At 41.6% G+C, this 22,697-nt stretch overlaps 1 protein-coding gene across 1 annotated transcript in view; it reads left to right on the forward strand.

Moving 5' to 3' along the window:
- LOC126195393 (uncharacterized) overlaps nt 1-22,697 on the forward strand; it is a 104,934-nt gene that overhangs the window by 77,176 nt on the left and 5,061 nt on the right. The window contains exon 8 of the mRNA XM_049933989.1: nt 17,190-17,346. Coding sequence (XP_049789946.1) covers nt 17,190-17,346 — 157 coding nt within the window. The remainder of the gene's footprint in view (nt 1-17,189; nt 17,347-22,697) is intronic.

Below are 22,697 nucleotides of genomic sequence, written 5' to 3' on the forward strand. Positions count from 1 at the left end.
TCCGTATCACCTGATCTTTTCCAAGTATACTTCCTCATCTTGTGATTCTTGAACAGTGTATTCGTTATTACTAGCTAAAAGTTATTGCAGAATTCAATTAGTCATCTCATATTTCATTCCTGCTACCAAGCCTATGTTCTCCCATAAACCATTCTTCTATTCCCTCCTCTACAACCGCATTCCAAACTCCATGACAGATTTTCATCTCCCTTTACGTACTGAACTACCCGTTTACTGTCGATTCTGATGAGAACCACCCTGTCACTGAACTGTTCACAGTAACTCATTCCCTGGTCTGCCTTGCACCTTCCCATTCATAATGAATCCTACTCCTGTTATACCTTTTCCTTCTGCTGTTGATATTACCCTATACTCGTATGACCAGAAATTCTTGTATTATTTCCGTTTCATTATACTGACCCCCACTATATCTAAACTGAGCCTTCGTATTTCCCTTTTCAGATTTTCTAGCTTCCCTACCACGTTCATACTTCGGACATTCCCCAGCCCGAATCGTAGAACGCTATCCTTTCGTTCATTATTCAGCCTTTTTCCCATGGTCGCCTCCACCTTGGCAAACTCCTCCCAGAGATATGAATGCCAGACTAGTCAGGAATCTTTTGTCATCGTGTATTCAACGTTCTCACGTACCTTGTCCGTCTCTTCATAATCTGCTTGTAACGTCGTATTGTGTACCTGGACAATTAACGTTGGCGCTTGTTTGCTCTCGATTCTGATGACAAGAATCCTATCACTGAACTATTCAAAGTATCTTACTCACAGACCTTCATGCCTAATCATCAATAATCCTACTTCTCTTATACGATTTTCTGTTTCCATTGATATTACCGTACATTTGTCGGCCAGAAATCCTCCTCTTCACCGACCCCTACTATGTCTAGTTTGAGCCTTTACCTATCCTGACTTTCTAGCTTTTGTACCACGTTCAAACTTCTTACATGCCACGCTCCGATTAGTTGTATGTTACCACGCTTCGATTAGTAGTATGTTATCCATTCGTTGGTTATTCAATCTTTTCTTCACAGTTACCTCCCCTTTGATAATTCCTTCCCAGAGATACGAGTGGGAGAGTAATCCGAAATCTTTTGCCAATGAAGATATCATCATGACAATTTTTCCAATTACAGGTCACACATCCTGTGGATACACGTTACGCAACTTTAGCATAGTCTCCGTTGCCATTTTCTTCTTTGTCGTTGATCATTGTTAATTCTTACACATTTTAGGTGCATTTTCCTAACTCAAGGGCAACAAGGTGCTTAAATCTAATCCAGTTCTCCGCCCTTTTTCACAAAGTCACTCGCAAAACTAGGGTTATTCCCTATCCTGGTGTCTGTGCGTATGAGGTTTTTTTCACGTATCATCACGTCTGTATCGTTGTAGACCGATTCTCATTTACAGCCATATTGACAGCCTTAGAGAAAATGGGGCTTTCGCACGGTGTCTTTAGCGGAGCCTACACATTTCAACTTTTCTTCCCGACCCGTAAAAAAATGTTTCCTATCCCAACTTGCAATTCTTTCACCAATGAAGATCTAATAAGTTGACGTTCTTCTCTCAGTACCTTTCAAACTCTACACTTTTAATAAATCCATAGTGCTAATGGTGATAATTAGAGTAGGACTACATAGTACAGAACTCAAATTGTTAATATCCTTATATCCTTATCGTTGACCGGTTCCATGTTCTATACATCACCTAAAATTTTTACTGAAATTGTATAAAAGGATGACGACATATACGTGATTTCTTTGTATGTATGTCTACATCGAGGCCATTTACTTGTCAGTACGCAACTCGATAACTTAAATATATACCAACATTACTTTTTGATATCATTCACATTAGTGAAAAAAATTTTACAACGGAAATAAACAGTTTGTGTTCTGTTAAGTTCACGTGCCAGTTTTTAACTAAGCTATAATAATAGAGGTCCTAATTAAATTCTCTCTGGGTTGGACATCTCCTTTGATATCCGTAAGATATTTTTATGCTATCTCATATATGACCAAAGATTTTTGCAATATTGTATTGAGCGTCTTTCTTAGTCTCGGACAGGTTTGCTGAAAAATAACGATCTTAATTTTTCTCTTTAGTTTGCAGCTCTGGAACCAATTTGTGACGGTTTCATTACGATAAACTTCATTAACAAATTTGACTTCTATTACGTTGGTGCAGTTACACTAACTTCTTAAACGGCTGCCTACACCACGACAGTGTTTGAAATTAATCTCAGTGCTGCCTTTCGTGCTATGAAAGAGACGATGCATCGCTTCCGTGTTATCAAAGGATGGAAGTAAGTGCACAGTGTTAGCATTTTGAGGTTGCATTGATCCGGGAACTCGTCCCTGAGACTGTTTATTGACACTGTGGCACTTGGTCCGCCACTCCCATACGGGATAAAGGCTAGTTACCATTCTCCTTCTGAGACTTTTCCTGAAGTAAACGCTCGCTTATATGTAAGAGGGGCTGATGGTCCTACTCTGGCCACGATAAATGAACGTCTGTTGTGGTCTTCAGTTCTAATTGTACTAGTTTGATGCAATACTGCATTTCTGCCTGTCTTGTGCAAGCTTCTGCATCTCTATATAACTGCAGTGAACTATAGCCATTTGAAACCGCTTACTTTGTGCAAGTGTTATTCAACAATTGTAACCAACTCCCAACCATACCCGCACCCCCTCCGCCCACGACCACGTTTCCCTCTGTTGCCAAACATTATTCCGCGCTTTAGAATTCCGATCCTTTATTTTAGTCAAGTTCTGCCACACATTTATTTTCTACCTTATTAGATTCAATACCTTTTCGTTAACTACCCTACCAACCCGCCTACTCTTCAGCATTCTTCTGCAACACTATATTTCAGATCTTCTGTCGTCGACTTGTATTGTTTATCGTCCACAATTTCACTTCCGCACAAGGCTACACTCCAAATACCTCCGGAAATACTTCCTAACACTTACAGTTCTATTTTTTATGTTTGATGAAGTTTAGTTTGTGGGGCGCTCAAATGCGGTCATAGCGCCACTACAAAGTCCCAATTTTTCCACAGTCCAATCTTTTCACATGACTGACAATCTCAGAAAAATAGGGAAAAGATGAGTAATATACAGTATGTGTAAGAGCCAAGAGCGAACAATAACAGCGGAAGACCAAGAGTGAAGTGCTCGGATTAAAAAGGGGTGTAACGCAGGAATACTCTTTCGCCCTAACTGTTCAATCCATACATCGAAGAAGCAATGACGAAAATAAAAGAAAGGTTCAAGAATGGAATTAAAATTCAAGGTGAAAGGATATCACTGATAAGATTCTCACATGGCATTGCTATCCTCAGTGAAAGTGAAGATTTACAGGATCTGTTGAATAGAATGGTCTAATGAGTACAGAACATGGATTGAGAGTAAGTCGAAGAAAGACGAAAGTAATGAGAAGCAGAAGAAATGAGAACAGCGAGAAACGTAACATCAGGATGGTGATCACGAAGTAGATGAAGTTAAAGAATTCTGCTGCCTGGGCGGCAAAATAACCCATGACAGGCCGAGCAAGGACGACACAAAAAGCAGACTAGTGCAGGCAAAAAGGACATTCCTGTCCAAGAAGTCTACTAATATCAGACATAGACCTTAATTTGAGGTAGAAATTACTGAGAATGTGAGTTTGGAGCACAGCATTGGAATGTCGTAAAACCAGAGCAGATAAACATCGAAACACTTGAGATGTGCTGCTACAGTCGAATGTTAATAATTAGGTGGACTGATAAGGTAAGGAATGAGGAGGTTCTGCTCAGAGTCACCAAGGAAAGAAATGAAAGAAGAAAGGGCCAAGATGGCAGGGCATTTGTTAAGACATTAGGAAATAACTTCCATGGTACTAGAGGGAGCAGGAGAAAGTAAAAACTGTATAGGAAGATAGAGATTGGAATACACTCAACAAATAATTGAGGACGTATGTAGCAAGTGCTCCACTGAGATGAAGAGGTTGCCACAGGAGAGGAATTCGTACCGCGCCGCATCAAACCAGTCAGATGACTGATGTCTCAAAAAAACAAGATCTTACACAAACGTAAACAAATTCCTCTTTTCCACAAAGCTTTTCTTGTTAATTCCCATGTACAGTTTACATCTCCTCTATCCATACACCTTGCTCAGTACACAGAGTGAATAGCCTCAGGGATAGATTAAACTTCTTCTGAAATACTGCTTCCCTTTCATGTTCTTTTACTCTGATAGATTAATTAATTCAAAACGTTGTAGCAAAGTTCATTATAACTCGAACAAAAATAAAAACTGTTGCAATTGGCAAAACTAAACAGACACCTCTTCATTTAAAAATTCTTACTAATGTTATGACCTCCGAGTCTACGCTATACAGCTGTGAAAATTTCAGTATATGAATAAATGTAGAAGACGTCTCATTCGTGTGCAATGTTTCAGATGATAGTTCTTGTAGCGGTGGCTGGATTTTAGGTTGTTCCATGCAGTACCTTACGAGATGTCAGATGTGACACTGTGCTGTATGTATGTTCTGGAGGGAAGTCCCTGTTCCGTTTAAAGCGTCACGATGTACGTATCTGGAGCTTCCTAAGAGAACGAAAGTTGACACATCATATTTGTCATATAGGCGCAACACCTGACGCGGTGATATGATTTTCTGATCATCTGTGGTTCGCATAGCCGCTAATTTGTAAAACAGGCGCCATATTTCTGACAGGACAAGACCGGTGGGTCTGTATTATCTTCGAGGTCTCTGTGACGTCGAGAATGTTGCAGACAGCAGATGACATTTCCATCGTTAGAAGCTTATCTACATCTACATGTACTCCTTTACTAGTCGGAAAACTTAAGATATTTGCCATTTAAACAAAACAAAAATTGGTGGAGATGTGCACTGGTTGATTTACAGACACATATATTGGACCTAATTCTGTGCAAGCATTCGTTAGGAATACTTTTAATAAAAAATGGTTCAGATTGCTCTGAGCACTATGCGACTTAACTTCTGAGGTCATCAGTCGCCTAGAACTTAGAACTAATTAAACCTAACTAACCTAAGGACATCACACACATCCATGCCCGAGGCAGGATTCGAACCTGCGACCGTAGCGGTCGCTCGGCTCCAGACTGAAGCGCCTAGAACCGCACGGCCACTCCAGCCGGCTTTTAATAAAGCTCACATGGCGCAGTTCTTTTAATGCCACATACATTGAGGCGCTACCTCAGTGACACCAATCTTCAAAATTTACGTAAGAGAGGAAATACAGTTTTTCATGAAAATTTATGTTCTTTTAAAGGGAACAAATGATGTTAAAATGGCCCATTAATAAAATACTGCTACAGTCTAACCCAGAAAACAAAACTCACTCTGATCAAAATAGGAAATTCAGTACACTCTTAATGTCTCTTCAATTTATCCAAAAGATAACTAACTATATTAGATCTTAGAATTTTTTCATTAAGCGTAAAATTAAGTTAATCTTCCTAGAACCAGTGGAACAGCGAGGGCTTGCTCTCGTGTGATAAACCAGTTCAGTCGCAAACAATCAAACACGATCCAACAAACAAATCCGTCACACATCACGTAGTACAGGCATTCGTCAAATAAATACCAGCCGGCAACTACTATGACATAGACAATTATGACATTAGTCCCATGCTCACACCCCTCTTGCGTACTCTGGTCAATTCTAAAGGGGTGATGCGGTACTCTAAAGCGGAGGCCGCCTGGTATATGATTTCTGCAGTTGACGCCCACAAAACAAATACGAAGGTTGGAACTTTAATAGTGGCAACAAATCAGTAACAGCTTGCACTGTACGTGGTTGAGCACTGTCATGCAAAATGATGGCCAGGTCCTGCAGAAAGTGTCATCACTTCTGTCTCCAAGCTGGTCGTAGGTTGTGTTCCAAAAATGAACAGCATAGAGACAGAAGTGATGAAACTTTTTGCAGGACCTGACCATCATTTTGCAGGATAGTGCAAGCTGTTACTGTTTTGTTTGACTGATAGGGCTGCTAAGTGCTATACCACCTACTGCTATACCACCTGACTTAAGCCCTCGTAAGTTCAACTCGATTACTAAACTGAAGGAAACACTTCACGGCATTCACTTCAAAACTGGCTACAAATTCGTCGGGCAATAGACCGCACCGCTCGAACTGTCAACACAACTGGCCCTGCTAAGAGTGTCCTACGACTCCCGCATCGCTGGCAACGGGTTATACACAATGCTGGTGACTATTTTGAAGGTCACGAAAACTTTGAAACACGTATCTATTTTGTACGAGCTGCAAATAAATAGTTGCCACGAGTAAAGTTCCAACCCTCGTACATGCGGAGCCGGCTTTCGTATCGAGAGTACAGAGGCATTTAGAGGCACTTCTCATGCAACAAACAGTCCTCGTCCCTTTGAACAACAGCAATTATCCGCCCGCAGTCTGCTTCACTACCGGCGTACACCCAGTGCGGCATCAAGACTCCTTCAGCTGCACCACCGCCTGTGCTGTTAGTTTTTATCGCCGTTCCTCCTCTGCACGCCGACAGCGTTCGTTCATGTGCTGCGCGTCCGCGAACCAGGTCAACGGCTGTCGTGTGCCGGCACCCACAAGCTACCCATTCACACCAGGTGGCGCGGAATCGGGTTTCCAACAGCCGATCAGCCGCGCGGCGAATTCGAAATGTGCGGACAACCGGCACAGTCTGCATCTACACGACTACTCTGCAATTCACACTTAAGTGCCTCGCAGAGGGTTCGTCGAACCACTTTTACACTACTCTATCGTTATACTCTCGAACAGTGCCCGGGAAGAGCTAGCTCTTAAAGCTCTCCGTGAGAGCTTTGATACCTATTTTATAACGATGATCATTTCTCCGTATGAATGTGGACGACAACAAAATATTTTCGCATTTGGATCGAAAAACTACTGAATGGAATTTCGTGAAAAGATTTCGCCCATACTCGGATATCATATTCATGACACTCCCTCAGTTATTGACTGCAGTACAAAGGAAAGAAGCTACCCCTCTTTCAGCTTTTTCGGTATCCTCTGTCAGTCCTATTACTTACCTCTATCTTTTTTATTAGATGCAGTATAATATACTGTTGCCGTGTACCTTTAATGTTATCATTTATCATTATGTCGAACCGACAAACAGCAAGCAGCTTTGTAAGAAACCCATCTGAATTGCTACCATCAGTTTCGTTACCGACTGTTACCTGCTTCGGCGATCCTCCATGCCACACGTGGACGGAACTAGAATAGGCCGATGAACAATTGTTCATTCATCGATTTTAAGAGCTACATTTATCTGTCTGCACATCGATTCTGCACGAATTGTCATGCTGGATTCAGTGACGTGTTTTTGCCGTAACTAATACTGTATCTTCTGCTGGTATTGCTCCCACCACTTACCAGAACAGCAGGCACATTAAAATCTCAGCCAGATGATCTCTAGAGTGCTATCTCCTTAGACTCCTGCACACCAGTCGTCAAAAATGTGAAAAATTATAATTCTCTGGCGTCAGTAGCAAAGAAGTGTAGCGAAAGTGGGATTGCCTGGCAGTACATGCAAACAGTTCTAGATACGATCACTGAGTGCTTGTAAATAACAGAAAAGCGTACTCAGTTATCTGATGACAGTGTGCATGTCATTACAGCCACGAAAAGCAGGAACTTCGCATTTCTGTCATTACAAAGCTAACACTTCTGTGTGCAAACATTTCATGTCACGTGCTGTTAATTGCATGCTGTGGGAAGTAGGTCTCCAGCTGTAGAACTGCGTGTCATATTCACAAATTATGTTATTAGTACGCAGTTATGTACAGCACCCTGTTTCCACCAGTTATAGCCGCATCTCTCTCTTGAAACACATTCACAAACGGTGGCGAGAAATAGTTATTTTTATTATTTTCAGATCATTTTATCTTATTACGAAAGTCTTACAAAATGCTTTATAAGTTATGTTTATACTTTGCGCATGAATGGTATTCAGTTAGGGCATGAAGTCAACAAAACTTGAAGGGCCGAAGTAAATTAAAAATTGTTTACAAAGAGAATTCTTTATGTGAACTAGGTGTTCCACAGGAGAAGCTATATCAGCATAATGCAGTACAAAATTCATAGAAAATTCTATATAATTCACGGTAGATAACTAGCCAGTATGAATACTACTGGTTTAAAACTTTTACTGCAGAAAGTACATATAGTTCATTCCTTTAGTTTTCAACATATGTTTCTGGATATCACGATATCCACAACACCAATCTCTGACACACAAGAACACAGCGACGAACCAGGTGCATTCTGTGACGAAATCCCTCTAGATTGCTTAATATACACTGTCGACAAAAAATAAATAAATAAATAAATAAAATGTTGGATCCTGCTGAAGACGAAGGTCATTTTATTGAGGATTGAGGTGACAGGTAGTTCATCATCACAGGTATATATGATAACATATTGAGATCAAATGTAACACACACGTCACGATAAACGGTGGCGAAGTAGTCACATCGAAACACAGTGTACAAAACCCCTGGCGGTAGCACAGACATGTATTCGTGCATGCAGACTATCATAAAGGTGCCCAATAGCAACCTGCGATAGACTCCGAAGCATCTTGCGCCTTTTATTGCAACTCGACTATAGTTCTTGCAGTCCCGGAACAACGAGATAGATACCACATCATTGTGTCTCACTCGTGTTCAATTGGCGAGAGATCTCGGAGGTCTTGCTAGCCAGGGCAGTTGTACAACACGAAGAGCACGTTGCGAGGCAGCTGTCTTATGTGGACGCGCATTGTCCTCCTGATAAAGCACATCAACTTACTGTCGGAGATATGGCAGCAGCACGTGAAATGTTGCGGGCACTGGCCCTGCGGAAACAGCTTATGTGATCGCGAGATGTAATTGTTGTGTCTGATGGTGGAAGGAAACTGGTTCTCTACTTCTGAAAAAAAAACATGACCTATACAAGGAATCTGACTACCCCTGTTAGTCATGGACGAAAAAAAAAGTTTTGGCATAGTCTTTGTCAGAACGTGCAGAATCTTATGTGGGGCTAATTAATAAGACGTCAATTTTAATCTAAATATGGTATGCCAATGTTTACATAATAAAAAAATAAATTAGGTAATTCAGTACAATTATTATATAGATGCGATAAATCACTTTAACGGGCGCCAAGTGAACAATTAAAGTCAATATAATTCCAGTAAACCTGTAAAAGTAAAATATATATATATATATATATATATATATATATATATATATATATATATATATATATATATATATATATTGTAGGCACCTACATAGACGTCGCGCATCTGCTAGATGCCCACGAAATACGTATTTTTGTTTTGAACCTGACAGCCAATGAGAAAATAGGTGCAAAAATACTATTGGTCAGTTTTCAAGCAGTAATGGCGTATAGCATCAATTGGTAATATACGTAATTTCATGGTAGCTAATTGTAATGTACAAAAAATAAAATATGTACTCCCTCCAAAAGAAGTTACACAAAAACATTAAAATTAAATTATGATGAGCAGCAAAATGTCTGAGAAGAATTTTGAAAGAAAATTATTAATTGAACTTTAATTTGGCGGGTTTTCAACACTGTCAACAAGACGAAATAATGGAAAGAATATTTATTGGAACTAAACAAAATTGAACCTTGACAGCCGGCCGTGGTGGCCAAGCGGTTAAAGGCGCTACAGTCTGGAACTGCGCGGCCGCTACGGTCGCAGGTTCGAATCCTGCCTCGGGCATGGATGTGTGTGATGTCCTTAGGTTAGTTAGGTTTAAGTAGTTCTAAGTTCTAGGGGACTGATGACCTTAGAAGTTAAGTCCCATAGTGCTCAGAGCCATTTGAACCATTTGAACCTTGACATTGTGACAGTATTTTTAAAATTGATAATTTAACTGCAATTGGCTTTAATTTTGAAATGAGAGAGAGCGTAATAATTTTCTTTTAATGTCTTAACTGTTGCTCCAGGCAGTGGGATGACGTCAGCGGTGGTTCGCGCGGACGATGTGTGAAGTTAATCCTGGTTCGTGGCGTGAAGATAATGATGGATGCTCCTGTTTCATTAATATTCCAGTTATGGCGGTGGTCCACGTCTCCGTTGTAGTCAAATCAGCTGGTAGCACTGGTGCAAAATAATAGTTCCAGTGTGTGCGTTGTCGTTACGCGCGCGACGTTTTATTATTAAAAGTTTATTTATCACGCTCTGCGGGTAGGTCGGAATTATGCAATGTCTTTAGTATTTACGATATATAGCCGGTTAATGCCAATACTTCGCACAGTTCTTTCACTGTGTTGTCACAGGAAAACAGTCAACTGTGTTTATCACTATAACAGTGAGTTAAACATGAGTTCAATTTACGTCGTCGTCTTTAAGGCAGTTTGGATGATATAATAAATGTTTCTTGATCATATCACAGCACTGTTCGTTTACTTAACATTTTGGTTTGCGCCACTTTCACGCAATTCTAACAGTTAGTGTTTCCACACGACAATGGTGTCTGGTTCACGGCTAATTGTCACAAGTTCACGCAGTATGTAAAATCGTCACTGCAAACACTCAATATACTTTTCAGGTTTTACTGTTCGCTTAATAATGCACGATCTCCTACTAACACAGCGGACGCACTGTATGTAATTAATTTGTCCTCCGCGTATCACCGTCTTTGACGCCGAACTTTGCAACGTTTCTCTACCCGCGAACCGGCCACGATACCACAGCAACTCGCACGCTCTCTATCGATAGTCGTTCGCTGTCTCTCTGACACAGTACTTCTCCTAGCCTAACCAAGAATATAAAACCAGAATATTCATATATGTAAAATATAAAACAGTAGCAAAATGAATGAAGAAACGATATGACGTATTAACAAATAAAGAATAGTTGAAATAAATGATACATACGTACTGTGACAAGGTAATGCACAAAAGAAAAAAAAAATATTATCGACTTTCGGGGAAAGCAATTTCTTTACAATGGAACCCCACACAATGAAGCCTGTGATGGAACTTGTGTGTCTGGTTGAATGAACGCTGGAGTAAGAAGCACAACAGGTCTACGCCATCACTCAGTTACAGACAGATCTCCAAATGGCTCTGAGCACTATGGGACTTAACAGCTATGGTCATCAGTCCCCTAGAACTTAGAACTACTTAAACCTAACTAACCTAAGGACATCACACAACACCCAGTCATCACGAGGCAGAGAAAATCCCTGACCCGCCGGGAATCAAACCCGGGAACCCGGGCGCGGGAAGCGACAACAGATATCCATTACACTCTCCAGTCAACGCTTTCACGGCACTAGAGTAGCCGTGCTTGGCGGTGTCGTGGCATCAGCGGGAGCCTGGGCAGAGGCACACGTCATCTTAATCTTGCTACAAACATATGGTTCCGAATGGTTCCTGATCACACAGCAGGTGCAACATGTGCCCGGATATGATCCCTGTATGATGTTCGCTTGGCTAGCGCTGCTCGCACAACGCACTGATCTTAACGTATGTCTGCAATACGCAGTAGGCCGACTAATATTTTTTAAAAATAACGGGAATCTGGTATATCGATAATTAAAAAGATATCATTATCGGTTCTCAATATATCGAAGAAAAGTATCGTTGTATCGACGGTGAAAATATTGGCATACCTGCTAACTGGACCATCGAGATATATGGGCCCTGTAACGCTCTTGTGACGTCACTATAGTGGCCTTGTCCGCCACTCTTCACGGACACTCGACTCCTGCAGGGCCCATGGGAAATCAATATTTAATTGAAATGATGCCAACTAAAGGCTTTAACATTATCATGTACTATCGAGAACTTGTAGGCACTTAAACACGCAGTCAAGAATTATTAAACTCGTTTGAAATACTTACTCGCTTCCTGCGAAGATGGCCGCCGGCGCTCTTTGCCGGCGCGAGCGACCCAGCAGTTGTAGTGTGAAAATTGCCTTGGTGATGTTAAACGTTGCAGTTTCTACTAGTAGCACTGAGCGCCGATTACGTCAGCATTCCCCCTCGCAAGTCTCTGCCCACCGTCATGAGCAGTCTTGTCATTCAGATATCATTTTCAGCAATTTTTTCTGAACAAAACAATTTTTGACACAACTGGAGTGCTATTTCTTCACGTCAGGAATCTTGTTATTCCACTCACATCCCCACCCCCAGTGCAATCGGACTTCTTCTTTCGTGCCACACGCACTTACTTCACAGAGTCAAAGAGGAAGATTGTATGTGATGACAGTTCAAAAGGTAATGACACTCCTTCACACAGTGAAAGTAAAATTATGTTCTACTACAGTTTCAAAAGAAGAACTTCAAATATTTACCGCAAATTGTAAAAAAATTTTGATATAAAGTAATAAAATCCGTACTCGATACTGACATTTTGATATCGATATATGGATACATGGGGTAAACAGTTTTGAAAAGATGTCGATATATTGATATTTTTATCAGCAGCCCTACTACACAGACGTCCAAAAATTTGTCTACAAGTGCGGAAAAATTCCTCGTACCACTAATGAAGGCAGCGACACATCGTTGATGTATTGGGCCCAACATGTGCAGCAATCTGTTGATAAATCAATCCCCTTTCCCGCAGGTCCACAACGTCACGCCGCTCAACTGGAGCACGTACTCGTCAGTGGGGTTTAGTTGAACCGCAGAATGATTCTTGCAAACACTTTTCATCTCTAAACTCAGCATTAGTATGTTGAACGAGATACATATTTGAAAGTGTGTACATCATTGTTTTCTTCTTTCTTATACCCTTGATTACCTAGAAAGAAAGTGTTCATTTCAAATTCTTATTTCGGTAAGGGTTTTTACTCATTTCATTGTGTGAAAGATTGCGGACTTCCTTCGGCTGTCACATGATTCATTCGATCGCGACATTTGTCTAGGAAACGATTCACAGCTATATATCTTCAATGGAAAACGTCTACGCATGGGTAGCCAGTGACAAGTGGTAGCCTTTACCACGTAGTACATGGACTGAGCGGCTGATCCCGGCGGAGGTTGGAGTCCTCCCTCGGGCATGGGTGTGTGCGTTTGTCCTTACGATAATTTAGGTTAAGTAGTGTGTAAGCTTAGGGACTGATGACCTTAGCACTTAAGTCGCATAAGATTTCACACACATTTGAACATTTTTGAACCACGTAGTACAATGATGGAATGCGGGTCACGTTTTGTGGCTTCGGTCTCAGGCGGACACAGCAATCAGCCAAGGGACATGCGGGCCTGTCGCCCAGGTAACTTTGCACTTAAACGCTGCAATAGGACGGCGTAGTGCTCCACCGTAAGTGTGGGCTGGATTGCTGCAACATGTTGTAGCATGAAGCAACGATTCGCAGCCAGCTACGTAACGGGAACTGAGCACTTGTCAAGACACACCTGGGTAGGGCAAGCACTTGTGTCGTCAATTCAGCCGGTAGCTTCATTCCATCGGTGCCGTGTTCTCGTCGAGCGCAATCAGATGTGCAGCCAAAGGGCTGTAGCCTTATCGAGCAGCACCAGCAACTAGACAAAGCCACTCTCTATGAGCCGTCATCTATCCCTGATGGTTCCAGGCTCCGACCGAGAGCTGCCGAGGCGAGGACCCTCATTGTATGCCACCGCCTGACACTCCAGCCAGTCTTCGAGTATTGTGAGTTCAAACCCAGGACGCCACACGCTCCTGCCTACCGCCTTGGATCATGGATAGAGAGCATCAGCACGACCGTAAGCCCGCCTTCACACGGAGCCACTGACAAAGGCTACTCAGTGGCGCTTCCGCTCGCAAAAGCTTCGGTTTAAATGGAAGAGCAGCGCCACCGATCTTGTGCGACGCTCACTGGCGGACTACGGTTACTAGTAGTTAGTAGCTCAGAAGCGCCAGTGCGCCACCACCGGAGGAACTACGCCTCCAAAAGCGGGCTTCACACGACGCCACTCGGTGGCAGCGCTGACCGGCTAAGCAGGGCAGCATGTTAACAGTCGCCTCGTGACGTATTGGGATTGCTTGCTGCTTCTGTTACTGTGGTAGTACGGTGGTGTAGCTCATATTGTTGGCTAGTGGTGGAAGTCAATACAGAAGATTTCATCTGTGAAGCTGAAAATCATCCATCGATGATTGACATGCAGTATGGAGTGTGAGGAATACCCAAATATACTGCAGAAAAAGTTTTCACAGGACGTTGGAAGCAAACGTTCTACAGGGAAGACGAAGAATGGTGAACTTGACTCTCATTCCTCCCCGCTTATGGTGAGACTGTTGACATGTCGTATGCAACTTAATTACTCAAATCTGTATCTGTCTCGATCGCGGAAGAGAACAGCATCACACAGTAAGTTCTTCTAATATGTTCAGCAGATTCTGGGCAAACATTCGGAGGCCAATTAAGAAACCTCCATTCTTTAACAAGAAACCAAAAATTACATTCGACATATTTTCTGGCTCTACAGAGATTGTACCTGAAAACTCCTTGAAAAGAAACTGTCTCCGTATTAACGCAGTAAGGAACATGACAAACCTAACAATAATCACCAATGATTATAAGAGGAAATTAATTACAGCCTACATACAACTGCCTGCTTTCAAGAAATTTAATTTCATTGTCAATTAACTTCGTATGAGGCAATCAATTATTGAACACTGATCGATTCTGCCATCTTTTACTTGCTCCAACGTCAAATATCATGGGCCTGTGTTCGGAATCACTCCTGACCGCCAACAATATAAAAAAAAAATGATTTGTTACTGTAATAAAGCGTCCTTGCTTCCGGTGCCTCCTCCAGTTGTGTGCCGGGTGACCCATTTTCATCCGCTATGGTGGTACCCATAGTAGTAGCTTCTGGTATTCTGTCTTCATTCATTTCAAATGACCAAACCATATCAGCTGTTTATGTTGTATGTCGTCAGAGATACTCCTATCAATTTTCATTCTTCGTCGGATTACGCCATTTCTTATTCCATCAATGCTAGTACAACTTGATCTTCGTCTTAAGTAATCCATTACAGCGGCAGGCAAGCAGATTTTTTGTTTGCTATTGTCCTAGGTTTCTGCTGCGTACAAACGTACGCTCTGGACTGTAGTTTGCACATCCTCTTCTTCGTTGTTCTTCTTATCTTTTTGTCCACAGAACAGAGTTCATTGCCCTTGTTACAGCTCGCCCTCTATTAATCCTATTCGTGATTTCATCATTACTTGTGCCCTGTCCCTTAAAAAATACCCGAAGAAATTTTGCTTTTTCGATGGCTGCAATTACTGCTCCGTCCATCTCCAAATTATTTACTTTTACCGTTTCAACAGCCTCGTTCAATTTCAGGGCATCCTTATTGTATTCCTCTTTAAGCTTTCTTATCATATAGCTCAGATTAACTTCATCTTCCGCAAGTGCAATTTACCTGCGAAATATTCTGCTGTCACTCCCATAACCTGGCGCCTTCTATGTCTGCAAGACTACCTACATAAATCTTATTATGTATTCCGAAGTCTATCATGTACGTTGTATAACTGATCAGTATCAATAAAGTACAGCACAAGGAGCACTGTGATTTTCACATAATAAAATGTATCGCGGCTATATCTTTTTTTAATGAGATGCTGTCGTCAGCAATGATGGAGAGATGAAAATTCAAATGTTTTTTTTCCAGTATTTGATCAAAATATTAATTCCTTTGAAGATGACCGGTTTCAGTCAGTAATGACCATCTTCAGATCTTTCGGCACAATTTCCTAAAGTGATAAAGCTTAATGGTAGAACAAATCTGAAGATGGTCACTGACTGAAACAGGTCATCGTCAAAGGAATTCGTACTGTGATCAAAGACTGGAATAAAAAACATTTGACAGTATTGGATCACTGTTCATATTCGCGACTATGTTGCAGCTGGTGAGACATGAAAATTATTGTAATTTCCATGTCCCAGATGCCTAGTTCTAACAAGGGAACCTCCCCATCGCACCCCCCTCAGATTTAGTTATAAGTTGTCACAGTCGATAGGCCTTGAAAAACTGAACAAAGATCAATCGAGAAAACAGGAAGAAGTTATGTGGAACTACGAAAAAATAAGCAAAATATAGAAACTGAGTAGTCCATGCGCAACATATATAACATCAAGGAGAGCGTTAGTCGAGTATCGCCGTGGTCCCGTGGTTAGCGTGAGCAGCTATGGAGCGAAAGGTCCTTGGTTCAAGTCTTCCCTCGAGTGAAAATTTTAATTTATTTTCGCGAATTTATGATCTGTCCGTTCGTTCATTGACGTCACTGTTTACTGTAACAAGTTTAGTGTCTGTGTTTTGCGACCGCACCGAAAAACCGTGCGATTAGTAGACGAAAGGACGTGCCTCTCCAATGGGAACCGAAAACATTTGATCGCAAGGTCATAGATCAACCGATTCCTCCACAGAAAAACATGTCTGATATATTCTATACGACACTGGTGACGGCATGTGCGTCACATGACAGGAATTTGTTGTCGACCCACCTAACTTGTACACTTGGCGAATGGGTAAAAGGATTCTTCTACCTTGCCCGATTTAGGTTTTCTTGTGGATGTGATAATGACTCCCAAAAAACTGATGAAAACATAATAGTTTGTCACATAAACTGAAAATAAAAAATTAAAGTTTTCACTCAAGGGAAGACTTGAACCAAGGACCTCTCGTTTCGCAGCTGCTCACGCTAACCAGGGGACCACGACGCTGCGGTGCGGGTATTATCCTTGATGTTGCATATCTTCCGCATGGACTACTCAGTTTATATAATTTGCTCATTTTTTCATAGTTCCACACAACTTCTTCCTGTTTTCTCTATTAATGTGTGTTCAGTTTCTCAAGGCATATCCACTGTGCCAACTTATAACTAAATCTGAGGGGGGTGCGATGGGGAGGTTCCCTTGTAAGTATCTTCCGTACTAAGGACGTGATTATTTTCACACATTGGTTACACTACTTACGTCAGATACGAAAGTATAAAATCACACATCTTTACACTGTTTATTTTTCGACTAGACTAACGACCTGGCGTATTGTGTCACATATAGGTTTGACTGTAACCACTTATTTCTAATAGAAACAGAATACTCTGCCATCGGCGTGCTTTGCGGAGCCTGCCTGCGGCGCTCTTTCTCCTGTTTGGAAATCGCGGTTGCTGTGTTGACAGAGGAGCCGATCGATGCTGATGGTGTGGCTGCTGGTGATGCTGGTGTACGTCGTGATGGGCCTGGTGGTGTGGCTGCTTGGCATGCTCCTCAGCTTCGCGGCGGACGGCTGGAACACGCACTCCACCATCGCCGTCTCCGCCGGCTTCCTGGATATCGGTACGGCAAACTACCAGCATAGCAGGTCGCCTCTGTCCACTATTTCCATCAGACTAAACATGCGTCATCGCGTCTATGCCATTACGAATGCTCTTCAACCATTGTTGTCGTCGTCATCCTCAGTATGAAGGAACTCAATTTTAAAAGTTCAGTGCCATTTCTGGATCTGACTTTTTATGAGAGGTTTACGTGGTTACTACGTAGGAAGGATTTAAACCCAAATGTGTAAGGGCATGAAATGTATTAAGCCATTCTAACATGTCTGTTCGAGTGCTACATGGCTTTTGTGGAGTTCCACTCCGACTGTGGATGATCGGTTTAAGGTTCAGTTAGACTACCACACATAATTATAGATCCCGTTCACTAGGCAAGTAGCAGTAGCATATAGACCAGTCCACTTAACCACTTGTTATTCGGCGATAGATCCATATGAAGCGACATAAATCCAGTTTACTCTCGACGCGACAGTCATTGGAAATACCTACCGTTGCTCACCCTCCTAAGAAGCGAATATTCGATCTTCATACAGATGCGTCTAAGTAGAGAGACTCTAACGGCTGCGCTGTTATTTCCTGAATATATCATCAAGATTTACTTATCTAGAGTATTCGGCTTGAGGGAAATTTGGAAATTTGTGATAAGGTTCTATGGGACCAAACTGCGTAGGTTTACACACTAATTAAACTAACTTACGCTAAGGACGACAAACACACCCATGCCCGAGGGAGGACTCGAACCTCCGACGGGGGGAGCCGCGTGAACCGTGGCAAGGCGCCCTAGACCGCACGGATCCACCCCCCTCCCCCGCGGTGACTTGTGGGAGTGGGAATATGATGCACATGTAGTCCACTTGATTCAAATAAGAAGCACATGGACTACGTTTTGAGACAGGAAAGAGAAAATGTTTGAAAAATTATAAGACATTGCCAGGAGTGGATATCAATTCATGTCCTGTTAATAAAATTATTTATATAAACAAGTACTTAAAAGGTAAGGAAATAAGTACAAGAATAACTCGAGGAAAATGATATACAAGTACAGAACCCACCAGATAACAGCGACGATTGTTGAATTAGTCCGAAAAACTGTACACCGAAAGCATCAGATGAAACAAGTGGCTTCAAAGACCAGGTTGGAGAAGATAGAAGAAACAAGAAAATATACAAATTCCTTTACGGGAGAAGGTACAAAAAGTTATATAAGGCTCTAAGTAATCAACTACAAAAAAGAAACTGATAAATACGGGGAAGAATGGCAACAACAGGAATATTGAGAAATTTAGGCACTAGACAGGAAGGGGCGATATTGTTTGATGTACAGCAATAATGTAAGTAAAAAATTCAGAAGGGGAAAGAGAAACAATATGTGGATGATGAAGGATGAGAGTGGTAATGGACCTACAAAACAGAAACGAATATAGAGTTAATTATATGAGGCAAAAGGGCGTCCAGATGCTTTTAATACGTGGAACAAAAAATAATTACTGGAAGAGGATAGTTTTCCAATCACTAGCAAAGAAACTGAGATGGCAATGAAAGGAACTCAGATGACAGTTAAGGAAAGAAAATGTGGAACGTCTACGTGGGCTTCAGATTGAACTGATCAAAGTATTAAACTAAGCAAATGTGGATGTACTGCATTTGTGTTATATTGATGAGGAAGATGAGTGGCCAGATGATTTCACAAAACCAATGATGCTGCCAATACCAAAACTATGAAAGAACCACAAAATTCTCGTGATATAGAACAATGCGTAATACCTACTCCGCCAAAGAATTGCAATCTAAAGTTGAGAGAGAATTGGATGAAGAACATTTCAACTTTAGAAGCGGAAAACATACAAAAGTGCAGTTCAATGCTGCGAATAACTGGGGAAAGGTGTCTAGAAAAACCTAGGGAAGATTTTGTAGTTTTTATTGACTTCGAATAAAACGTAGTGTTCGTGAACTAATCTTATGTATGCCCTGAAGTAGATCGGTAGTAACTGGTAAGAAGGATACTAATAAGGGACACTAATAAGTGAGACTAATAATCCATTTTTACAGGCTGTTTGATTATTAGAAGTACAAACGAAACTAAAGAACAGTGAAACAAGCCGTTAATCCTAGTAAACACAGATCTATAAACCAATGGTTTCCCTCATAAGACTTACTCAACTCTTAGATGAAACCTCAGAGTCCCTGAGGAGCCATTGCTGCAGAGCTGCACTTGAACGCTTTTCAACAAGATTTCCATATGGTCACCGTACACGTGAAGACAGGCTACAGGACGTCTGGCTTCGGAGGAGTACCTGAAAAGTTAAAAGCCTTACATATCAGAAATACCAAGCTTGTATGTGATAGCAGTTCCCAAAATATTTCTACATTTGCATCTACATACCATGGTATTTCAAAATCTTCCTGACTAACGTCTGCCGGTGATATATTACGTCATGAGGAACAACATTGTTAGAGACGAATTTTTTTTTTTTTCGCGAGGTGGTGCGCCACAGCTCCTATACTTTATATTTGAAAAATGTCATATTATCGCCTGCTAATAAAATTATTTATACATGCAGTCTCAGTCGTCTGACCATCAACAGGATCATAAAAGTATTCACAGCTTTTTGTTAGGCGATAAGTAAAATCGTTATCTCCAGGTGATAAAACTGATATCAAACCGTAATATGCATAAATTATGTACTCAGTGATAGCACAGTTTTTAGATCCCGACGTCGTAATTTGTATTACTGAAACCTGGTGGTCAAGGAAGGCAGAATTCGGTTACGACTGTGGACGGGGCCGTAATCAGTTACTATTGGTTCCCTTTTGCAATTAAACACATTTATTTTAAAACGGTAATTCCAGACACAGCAATAAATCAAGATATCACACGTTACTAATGAAGGAATAAACAACTGTGTAATTAATAGAGCTTTCAGTGGATTCCAATTTACCAAATGGGCATAAAATACACACACACAGCATATAATGTTTGCCGGCCGAAGTGGCCGTGCGGTTAAAGGCGCTGCAGTCTGGAACCGTAAGACCGCTACGGTCGCAGGTTCGAATCCTGCCTCGGGCATGGATGTTTGTGATGTCCTTAGGTTAGTTAGGTTTAACTAGTTCTAAGTTCTAGGGGACTAATGACCTCAGCAGTTGAGTCTCATAGTGCTCAGAGCCACTTGAACCATTTTTGAACCATATAATGTTTTAAAAATAAGCGAATGTGATCAAAATGAGAATTTTAAGGCAAGTAACCACACTCACGGCTGAAAGCCTGTAACTCCAAGAACGGCAATTATAAAAAATTTACAAACATATTTTACAAGAGCAATACAATAGCAAAGGTTAATTTAAAAAGACAGGTGCCGGCCGCGGTGGTCTCGCGGTTCTAGGCGCGCAGTCCGGAACCGTGTGATTGCTACGGTCGCAGGTTCGAATCCTACCTCCGGCATGGATGTGTGTGATGTCCTTAGGTTAGTTAGGTTTAAGTAGTTCTAAGTTCTAGGGGACTGATGACCACAGCAGTTGAGTCCCATAGTGCTCAGAGCCATTTGAACCATTTTTTTTAAAAAAAAAGAAAGACAGGTGACTGATCACGAACGGGTGAGACAAAATGATGGCAAACTTGGTACCACAATCACTTAAACCTGCTGAAACGCCAAAAATGGCAGCTATATGGAAAAATTTGAATCAATAAAACAGCAAATAAAATAATAAAACACAAGGGCCAGTCACAGACGGTGCACCAGGAATCGACCTGTGAGTAGGTCCAGCAAAAAACAATTTCGCGAGCCGTGAGAAAGGCAGCCAAGAGTTGCAATCACTTCACAAAATGGTAACTCATGCTGGTCGCAGTCTAACAAATGACTAATGAAAATCTTTCTGAGGCTACCTGGCGTCCAATAAACCAAATGCAAAGATGTAAAAATACGCCAAAGCCGGAACCGGCGGTCTGGACTCTGCCCACAGAATACTGTGGAATCACTGTGGAACCACTACCCCCAGGGTAGAAGAATCACCAACCAACCTAAATCAAGAAAGCTGTCAAAACTATGCGCCTAACCAGACATCAGCGGCAAGGCGAGGAAGCGTACACTGCTGTTACATACATCAACCCCAAGAGCATGTAAATGGGGCGTTGGCGGCCACGAGGCAGGAAAAATACCGCTTGTTGAACTGTTGAACTTAACAAATAGTAACAAACTGAACGCAAAAATAGTAATTAGAAGTCTAGGAAAGCCAATCAGATCCGCCTTCCCCAAGCACTCCACTCGGTGCTCTTCGCCTCGGCCACACTACGAGCAGCAACACGAACCAAAGTCACTGGAGAATCGTAAGATCTCGCAATGCTGGAGGTTTCTCTACTTGGATCCAAATGCACTCAACTTAAATATTGCAGGATCCGGTTTACGACGAGGTCGTGCCTCTCGTGACCACAGGCCATTGGTTACGGCAATCCTTGCACGCTGCCAGCGGTCCCAGCATGTACCCGCACTGCGCGGACCTGGCTCCTGCTGAGTCCCCAACCGAACTGCACACTGACACGACCTGGAAGAACAACGACGTCGCCCCAAAGATAGGGCGACTGTTACTACATATCAATAACCGCCGCTGCTGCCACTAACGGGCAAGCGACGCTTGCAAAGCCAAGTGGCGCCAGTTAACACGAGAAGACCAACAACCGCAACCATGTCAGCTAAGCGATACGGTCTGGCCTCCAACAGAGGACAGAAACCTATAAACAACCAACATGAGCCACTGCACAGCTCAGTTACGCTATAATAACAGTGTATTATTCATGGTTTCTCCATCTGACAATAACGATTTCATGTTTCGTCTAACATGGCGCTGTAAATATTTTTATGAACCTACTTATTTTCGCCGTTTCAATTAATTATTGAAAACTAGTCTATGCCGACATTAGCATGTGATGTTATTTATATGTATTTGACTATGCTGGTGCTGATTCCGCATTTAACATTTGACGATGCCACTATGGCTGCAGTACATCAGGACTTTGTTTTTATGAAACAGGTATGCCTCTCCATATTTAAATCGCACAAATGTAAATTTTGTCAGTACTACTTTTCATTATGCTGTATATATTGTTCTCAAGCTGTATACAGTTTGCGAGTGTATTCATGTTTTTCCCATTTTTGCTGCAGATCTGATGATTGTCATTAAAGACCGAAACCGGTAATCTGTTAACAAAAAGTTTGTGACCGTAGACGTAAATTAAAGGAAACTTAGTCATGAAATTAGTCGTGATTAATAAATAATTGTTACGCAACTGTTGCAGTTTTCGTCATTTGAAATTTGTCTTTCATTCGCTTTACTGATACAAATTTTAGATCGTTTCTAATATTA

This window comes from Schistocerca nitens, chromosome 1, assembly GCF_023898315.1.
Source record: "Schistocerca nitens isolate TAMUIC-IGC-003100 chromosome 1, iqSchNite1.1, whole genome shotgun sequence".
NCBI lineage: Eukaryota > Metazoa > Arthropoda > Insecta > Orthoptera > Acrididae > Schistocerca > Schistocerca nitens.